Below are 9,296 nucleotides of genomic sequence, written 5' to 3'. Positions count from 1 at the left end.
ACAAGACAGCAGCAAAACGTTCCATGAACAAGTGTAGGATAGTTTGCATTGAGAAATTGCCATCTGCTGATGGAAAATTTGGGGAAATAGCGGAAAGCTGCTAAGAAATCACCAAAAAATGCAGCAAAGCAAACAAAAGAACTGAGCCTGAGCTTCAAAAGCAAAAAATAAAAAATAAAAATTCTCATGCACCGTACTCACGTCATTTTCACCATTCATCCATCCAGCGAAAATTGCACAATCACCGGCAAAACAGCAACAACGACAACGAAATGGAAAAACGGAAAAACAATGCGAAAATCTCGCGAAAAACTTCGATTGAAGTTAATTTGACTGAAATAATTTGACTGAAAATGTTTCTTAGCCTTCTGTGCAGCAACAATATTTCTTAGCCTTCTGTGTAGCAACAATACTGAACAAAATCAGTAGAAGAAAGTCTCGTAATGAGTGAAGTATGGCCTCAAGCTACACTAATTGGCCCAAAATTCGGATGACGAAACTCTATTTACAGAGAATGGCTCGCCAGCACTCAATCTGTAAAGATCAACCAGTCGCCTTCAAAACACAAACACAAACTCGCTATAGCACTCGATCTGCAAAGATCAACTTTAGTCGGCTTTACAATGGTGTAGCTTGAGGCCATACTTCACTCACTACGAGATTTTCTTCTACTGATTTTGTTCAGTATTGTTGCTACACAGAAGGTTAAGAAATATTGTTGCTACACAGAAGGCTAAGAAACATTTTCAGTCAAATTATTTCAGTCAAATTAACTTCAATCGAAGTTTTTCGCGAGATTTTCGCATTGTTTTTCCGTTTCTCCATTTCGTTGTTTCGTTGTCGTTGTTGCTGTTTTGCCGGTGATTGTGCAATTTTCGCTGGATGGATGAATGGTGAAAATGAGCGGATCAGACGGTTGGTGACGTGAGTACGGTGCATGAGAATTTTTATTTTTTATTTTTTGCTTTTGAAGCTCAGGCTCAGTTCTTTTGTTTGCTTTGCTGCATTTTTTGGTGATTTCTTAGCAGCTTTCCGCTATTTCCCCAAATTTTCCATCAGCAGATGGCAATTTCTCAATGCAAACTATCCTACACTTGTTCATGGAACGTTTTGCTGCTGTCTTGTGTAAGAGGCTAGCGGAAGCAACTGAAGATGGTCAGTCCACTCTGACCAGTGACCGCCGTTAGTTCTCGAGGTCGAAACAGCTTTTTTGCAACTAAATGACGGAAATCAACTCTTCCTAGCGTAGTAGTCGATAGCATAAGAGTCCACTTTTTTTAACAATGCGACAGATGTGCGAGAAAAGAGTTTGTCGTCCGACAGGTGTGCGAGAAATTTTTTTTCTCGCACTGTTTTTGTGAACATTGATCAATGGAACAAGGCAATAAGAGTAGTCGACAAGTCAGTTTCAATATTCATTCATTTAATGAAATTCCAGTATTGCATTATAATATCTCGAATATTACAAAATTAACAGGCGAAAGTTAAGTAAATAATCCTTAAAAAGGCTTGCCGTGAAACGTACGATAAAAATTGAATGTACAATTGTTGAATTCAGATTTTGTAAAATTTGGAAGGACAGGCGTTTCAGGAGCATCCGAAGAATCTGCACCAGCAGATGCGCCCTCAATTATTGTAATTGATTGTGACATTGTACGGCTGGTATTGCCGGTCGTATCGGAATCGGATGCAGTTCCGATCATCCGAATTTGTTTTGAAGCGAAACTAGCACCATGTGCATCCTCTCGATCAATATTTTCGATGAGCGCAGCAGAAATACCGTCACTTAAACCGGTGATGTTGAGATTAATTTCTTTGGGAGCTGAATCACCCAAATTAGCGACAACGTCATGAGAAGTGGTACTTGTAGATGGAAAAACGGTGTTGCTTGCAGATGGAATAGCGGTGGTGCTTGTAGATGGAAAAACGGTGTTGCTTGCAGATGGAATAGCGGTGGTGCTTGTAGATGGAATAGCGGTGTTGCTTGTAGATGGAATAGCGGTGTTGCTTGTAGATGGAATAGCACTCATCGCATTGCTCGACGAAGAACGTTGAAAAGGTACACCTCCGAAAATTTGTGCAGAAATTTTGCGTTTGCTTGTTGCAGATGACTGCACATATCCGGCTGCAACTTTGTCCGATCGCCAACCAAACTGTCGTTTAATGACATAAAGATCCGCACCAGCATCAGCCAACAATGTAGCTGAACTCCGTCGAAAACAATGTCCTGTGTACAAAGCTGGTGCATCCAAACCGCAAAACGTAGCAATTCGTTTGGGTATCGCCCCAACGGTATTGATGCCAACTGCCTGAGTTGTACACTGCCCATTCCGGTAACACACAAAGAATCGATCATGAGGCGTATGTGACTTTCGTAACAACATGTATTTTCGCACGATGCCCAATAAATTGTATCTCAAACCGCCTTCTGTGATAGCGAAATCTCTTGGATCGTAGTTTTTTGTGTCCCCGATGTAAACATGCAAGTAGTCACCGCGATCAACAACATCTTTCACCGACATTTTTGCCAATTCAGCCCGACGACATCCTCCACCGATACCGATAATTAATGCCGCCTGTGATATAAACACCAATAAGCTGTCGTTCATTAATCGAAAAACATTAAAATTTTACCTTCATCATTAAAAATTTATCGTCATCTGCCTCCATGATGAACTTGTTGAAATCGTCGCCCGTCAAAATGCTCGATTTTTTCGCAACATGGCCGACACCGTTTCGTTTCAGAAATGCAATGAGTCCATGAAATTTGCTGATATCGACGCGTCGTTCCTTGTATATCATGCATTTCAGCTTCGAATACTCGCTCCAAACAGTTGAAGACTTCATAATCTTCGATTTTTCGTTGAAATAACACAACATCACGTTTTCTGAAATGACTTTCACTCTTTTTTCTTCACACCAACCACAAAACTTTTTGTACACCTTTTCATAATTCAATTTGGATTTTTTCGGCAAAGTTTTTTCAATAGCCTCTGCGGCCGACCGCTCAATATCTGAGCATTCCGATTCATCGCTGAATGCAATATCTGCATCAATTATTATTTGATTATTTTCGCTGTTGCTGTCCGCCATGACTCACACCTCGCGTCGTTTGATTTACACTGAAATAAAACGACGTTGTCGCAGCTACAACGCCGTCAGCATAAAATAAAGGATTGCTGCGATCGGAATAGTGTAAAATGATTATATCACATTATGGTCGAGTTGTGGTTCAAGTGAAAATTATTATAAAACGACAAAATGTTCCAAATAAATTAATCATTTCGCTTAGAAAGAGTTGATTTCCGTCATCTGTTGCAAAAAACGTTGTTCCTAACACGGTAGATATGCCGGTATTTTCTCGCACACGATGTCTTCTCGACCTCGGCTTCGCCTCGGGTCGAGAATCGACATCTAGTGCGAGAAAATACCTTCATATCTACCTTGTTAGGAAAATAACTATTCTTTCTTCTTTTTTGTCATTTTACGTGATGTGTGGGCAAGGGAAGAGCTATAGCTCTGTTTGTCGTTCCGAAGGATAGTTTCTTTGTGATTTAGTGAATGTGAAAAGGAGTCCTGTTTTGGTTTGTGTGCAGATGTCCGGTTCTTGCAATTTGCGCCCCTGAGCTTTTCGTTTCAGGTTAAGCAAAATTGGTATGTGCGAACATGAGAATTTTTATTTTTTATTTTTTGCTTTTGAAGCTCAGGCTCAGTTCTTTTGTTTGCTTTGCTGCATTTTTTGGTGATTTCTTAGCAGCTTTCCGCTATTTCCCCAAATTTTCCATCAGCAGATGGCAATTTCTCAATGCAAACTATCCTACACTTGTTCATGGAACGTTTTGCTGCTGTCTTGTGTAAAAGGCTAGCGGAAGCAACTGAAGATGGTCAGTCCACTCTGACCAGTGACCGCCGTTAGTTCTCGAGGTCGAAACAGCTTTTCTTTCTTCTTTTTTGTCACTTTACGTGATGTGTGGGCAAGGGAAGAGCTATAGCTCTGTTTGTCGTTCCGAAGGATAGTTTCTTTGTGATTTAGTGAATGTGAAAAGGAGTCCTGTTTTGGTTTGTTTGCAGATGTCCGGTTCTTGCAATTTGCGCCCCTGAGCTTTTCGTCTCAGGTTAAGCAAAATTGGTATGTGCGAAGTTGTTTAGGTCGTCGTAAGATGAAAGGTGCCCTGGCAATATCGTTGTCCACTCTTACCTTGTTAGGCGGCGCTTATTGCATGGATTGGGGTATTAGCGTTTTTTGGGGTTCCCATTGTGTTCCACTTTGGAAGAGGGAACGAGAAGTAGCTGTGTGAAACGAATGAATGCAATAGCCGTGTGAAACGAATGCAATGTTACTGAAATCTCTGGTTGGTTTGTATCCTGATTTCAAACGTGCTGATGAATGTCTGATCTGCCTGATGGTACGCGGAATTTCTTTAACGGACCTACGCGACCTGTGGGCGAGAATCTCATCAAGCCCGATGTGGACAAAATCGTTCTGCTCGGTCCTGGATGACGCAATTTGATTTGGGTCGGGCCAAAAAACGGACCAAGAGTGAATGATTGGAGTTAGCGAGGAAAGCAGATTGCGGAAAGCGAAAGCGAAAACGGAAAACGGAAATGTTTCTTTGTGTTGAGGATTGAGGTCAGTCTTTGCAAGTCGAGTGCTTGTGAGTCACTTCTTGCAAGAGTCATTTTCGACCAATGATTTTGTCGTTTGCTGCTGTGCTTCACTCGCTGTTGATCGCTTTAGCAGTCATCATAGTTTTGCTTATACTGTTACTTCACTCGCAATTGTAATTTCGTAGATTCAGTTACGGTTTATGACTTCAAAGACTGGATTTAATCTCTTTTCTGATGTTTCCATTGTAAAGCCGACTAAAGTTGATCTTTGCAGATCGAGTGCTATAGCGAGTCATTCCCTGCAAATTGAGTTTCAGCGTTTGTGTTTTGAAGGCGACTGGTTGATCTTTACAGATTGAGTGCTGGCGAGTCATTCTCTGTAAATAGAGTTTCGTCATGCGAATTTTGGGCCAATTAGTGTAGCTTGAGGCCATACTTCACTCACTACGAGATTTTCTTCTACTGATTCTGTTCAGTATTGTTGCTACACAGAAGGCTAAGAAATATTGTTGCTACACAGAAGGCTAAGAAACATTTTCAGTCAAATTATTTCAGTCAAATTAACTTCAATCGAAGTTTTTCGCGAGATTTTCGCATTGTTTTTCCGTTTTTCCATTTCGTTGTTTCGTTGTCGTTGTTGCTGTTTTGCCGGTGATTGTGCAATTTTCGCTGGATGGATGAATGGTGAAAATGAGCGGATCAGACGGTTGGTGACGTGAGTACTTCTTCTTCTTCTTCTTTTTCAGCCTGTTTCTATCCACTGCTGGATGTAGGCCTCTCCAACTTCTTTCCATTTCGTACGATCCATTGCCATTTGCTGCCAGTTTGTACCTGCAATATTCTTAATTCCGTTTGTCCATCTCTCTGGTGGTCTACCTATAGCTCGTCTTTTATATGGTCGCCAGTTCATGATCTTTTTGGTCCAACGTTCGTCTGTCCTTCTTGCAATATGTCCCGCCCAGCTCCATTTCAGAGATGCTATTCTTTCCATGACATCAACGACCCTGGTTTGTTGTCGAATCCATTGATTCGTCATTCTGTCTCTGAGTGTTATAGTATAAGAATAAACTATGTTCTTTGATGGTTGTATTGTAACTGTTTATTCAACTCAACTGGTTAGTATAAGGAGAGAGTGCATACGCTCTCCCCACTTACATTATATTAATAAAGTGTAGTGGAGGATCTTAGGTATTTTTATACTACAGTGTTATTCCAAGCATACTCCGTTCCATGGCTCTTTGTGTCACTCTCAATTTATCTTCGGATGCTTTTGTTAAAGTTAACGTTTCCGCTCCATAAGTGAGCACTGGAAGGACACAAGTGTCGAAAACTTTGCGTTTCAGACTATTATTCATTTTGCTTTTGAAAATTAGTCTGAGTTTTCCGAACGCTGCCCATGCAAGACCAATCCTACGTCTTATTTCTGCAGTCTGGTTGTCCAGACCTAACTTCAGTTTATGTCCTAGATATACATAGCTGTCGACTCGTTCAATGACAGTGTCACCAATTTTGATTTCTCTTTCGTCCCCGATGTTGGTCATGACTTTTGTTTTCGATAAGTTCATCTTGAGGCCAACTTTGCTTGCCTCTTCACTCAACTGTTGTAGCATAAGCTGAGCCTGACCTAGATTCGCTGCTATCGGTACAATGTCATCAGCGAAGCGGAGATAGCTCAGGTACTCTCCATTTATCTTTATTCCCATTTTACTCCAGTTTAACTTCCTAAAAATACTCTGCAGAATCGCCGTGAATAATTTCGGTGAAATGGTGTCACCCTGCCTTACACCTCGGCCAATTCTGAATTTCTCCGTGCTCTTATGAAGTTTTATACATGAAGTAGCATTTTTGTACACATATCGAATTGTGTTGGAGTACCTTGAGTCTACTCTACATTCGTCTAATGCGTCCAATATCGACCATGTTTCAACTGAATCGAAAGCTTTTTCGAAGTCTATGAATAGCAAGACTATGTCGATGTTGTATTCACGACACTTCTCAATAAGCGTTCTCATCACCTGCAAATGGTCGTTTGTGCTGAAACCAGATCTGAAAGCAGCTTGTTCACCAGGTTGGTAGAAGTCGAACTTGTTAGTGTTCCTCTTCGTAATGATTTTCATAAACAACTTGTAGAGTGTTGACAATAGGCTTATGGGTCGGTAATTTTCCAGCTTTGTTATGTCTCCTTTTTTATGCAGCAATGTAATTACCGCATTTTCCCAGGCTTCTGGTACTTCTTCCCATTGGAGACATTGATTAAACAAAGCCGTGATTGCCTTTAATAAGGAGTCTCCACCCAGTTTAATGGCTTCCACTGGAACACCATCTTCTCCGGGAGACTTTTTGTTTTTCATCTCGGCTACTGCGGCCTTGACTTCATCAACAGTTATGTCGGGCATATCCTCCGATCCCACGTTTCTTATTATTGGTCTATCTTCGGTTTCTTCCGTTGGACTCTGTCTTGCTGAAGAAAACAAATTCTCATAAAATTCTGTTGCAATGTTTAATATCGCATTTCGATCCGTTTGGATCGTTCCTGTTTTGTCTCGTAATTTGAAGATTTCTTTTTTGGCGTTTGTCATTTTTCTCCGTAGGACTTTCATATTGCAGTTAGCTTCAATTATGTTTTGAGCCAATTGGACATTATATTTTCTTTCATCTGATCTCCTTGCTTTGTTGATACTTTTAGACAAGTTCCGGTATTCCACCGAATCTCGCCCTCCGTTTTTTACCAACTCTGCTCTGCTTGTGATCAGGTCTAATGTTTCTCTGCTGAGTTTTGATTCTTTCCCTTGGACGGATTTGCATTTGGATTTCATGAAACCCATTATTGTATCGACGATTTTGGTATTCAATTCGTCCAATGTTTCACATTGATTGTTGACGTTATCTAATTCGGCAGTCATTTTCGTAGCAAATTCTTCATTTTGTGTGTAAAGCCTTTGTACGTCAATCCTTTCACTTTTTTGAACTAGTTGTGATCTTTGAAATCTGGTATTTAACGTGACTCTCGCACGAACCATTCGGTGATCACTACCGGTTGAAAAATTGTTTAGGACCGTAACGTTCTTAACGGTTGACTTACAGCCAGTTATGATGTAATCGATCTCATTTTTCGTTACACCATCTGCACTAGCCCAAGTCCATTTCCGTTGAGGCTTTCCGGCAAAAAATGAATTCATTGCGTACAAATTGTGTTGCTGTAGGAAGTTGAGTAGAGTAAAAAAAAAAAAAAAGACGTGAGTACGGTGCATGAGAATTTTTATTTTTTATTTTTTGCTTTTGAAGCTCAGGCTCAGTTCTTTTGTTTGCTTTGCTGCATTTTTTGGTGATTTCTTAGCAGCTTTCCGCTATTTCCCCAATATTTCCATCAGCAGATGGCAATTTCTCAATGCAAACTATCCTACACTTGTTCATGGAACGTTTTGCTGCTGTCTTGTGTAAGAGGCTAGCGGAAGCAACTGAAGATGGTCAGTCCACTCTGACCAGTGACCGCCGTTAGTTCTCGAGGTCGAAACAGCTTTTCTTTCTTCTTTTTTGTCACTTTACGTGATGTGTGGGCAAGGGAAGAGCTATAGCTCTGTTTGTCGTTCCGAAGGATAGTTTCTTTGTGATTTAGTGAATGTGAAAAGGAGTCCTGTTTTGGTTTGTGTGCAGATGTCCGGTTCTTGCAATTTGCGCCCTGAGCTTTTCGTCTCAGGTTGAGCAAAATTGGTATGTGCGAACCCGCTTCATCGAGGCTGTTTAGATGTTGTGTGTTGACTAGAACGGCTGTTGTATTAACTGGATTGAATGACTAGATTGTTGACTAGATTGAGTATCGCATGTTGACTTCATTGGATGTTGTGCGTTGACTAGAACGGCTGTTCTGTTAACTTTATTGAATGACTAGATTGTTGACTAGATGGACTAGAACGTCTGTTGTGTTTACTGGATTGAATGACTAGATTGACTATTGCATGTTGACTACATTTATTGTGCGTTGACCAGAACGTCTGTTGTGTTTACTGGATTGAATGACTAGATGGACTATTGCATGTTGACTACATTGGATGTTGTGCGTTGACCAGAACGGCTGTTGTGTTAAGTGGATTGAATGACTAGATTGTTGACTAGATGGACTATCGCATGTTGACTTCATTGGATGTTGTGAGTTGACTATAGAACGGCTGTTCTGTTAACTGGATTGAATGACTAGATTGTTGACTAGATGTACTAGAACGTCTGCTGTGTTTAATGGATTGAATGACTAGATGGACTATTGCAGGTTGACTACATTGGATGTTGTGCGTTGACCAGAACGGCTGTTGTGTTAAGTGTATTAAATGACTAACTGGATTGAATGACTAGATTGTTGACTAGATGGACTAGAACGTCTGTTGTGTTTACTGGATTGAATGACTAGATAGACTATTGCAGGTTGACTACATTGGATATTGTGCGTTGACTAGAACGGCTGTTGTGTTAAGTGGATTGAATGACTAGACTGTTGACTAGATGGACTATCGCATGTTGACTTGAACGGCTGTTGTGTTAAGTGGATTGAATGACTAAATTGTATGTTGACTAGATTGGACGTTCACTAAATTGGCGATTCGGCTGCTGTGTTAACTGGATTGAATGACTAGATCGGATCTCCGTTGACTACATCGGCTGTAGTGTGTTGTTTAATACATTGGCTGTTGTGATAA

The 9,296-nt window shown here is 40.7% G+C and overlaps 1 protein-coding gene across 1 annotated transcript; it reads right to left on the bottom strand.

Annotated features, from left to right (window-relative positions):
• Nucleotides 1-1,499: 1,499 nt before the first annotated feature.
• LOC119082238 lies at nucleotides 1,500-3,389 on the bottom strand. Its single transcript, XM_037191702.1, has 2 exons — nucleotides 2,635-3,389; nucleotides 1,500-2,576 (listed from the first exon to the last, which is right to left on the bottom strand). Exons 1-2 carry the CDS (start codon nucleotides 3,091-3,093, stop codon nucleotides 1,500-1,502), a joined length of 1,536 nt encoding a protein of 511 aa, XP_037047597.1. The 5' UTR covers nucleotides 3,094-3,389.
• Between the last annotated feature and the right edge of the window lie 5,907 nt (nucleotides 3,390-9,296).

This window comes from Bradysia coprophila, unplaced genomic scaffold (assembly GCF_014529535.1).
Source record: "Bradysia coprophila strain Holo2 unplaced genomic scaffold, BU_Bcop_v1 contig_400, whole genome shotgun sequence".
Taxonomy (NCBI): domain Eukaryota; kingdom Metazoa; phylum Arthropoda; class Insecta; order Diptera; family Sciaridae; genus Bradysia; species Bradysia coprophila.
This window is presented reverse-complemented; position numbering and strand designations above follow the sequence as displayed.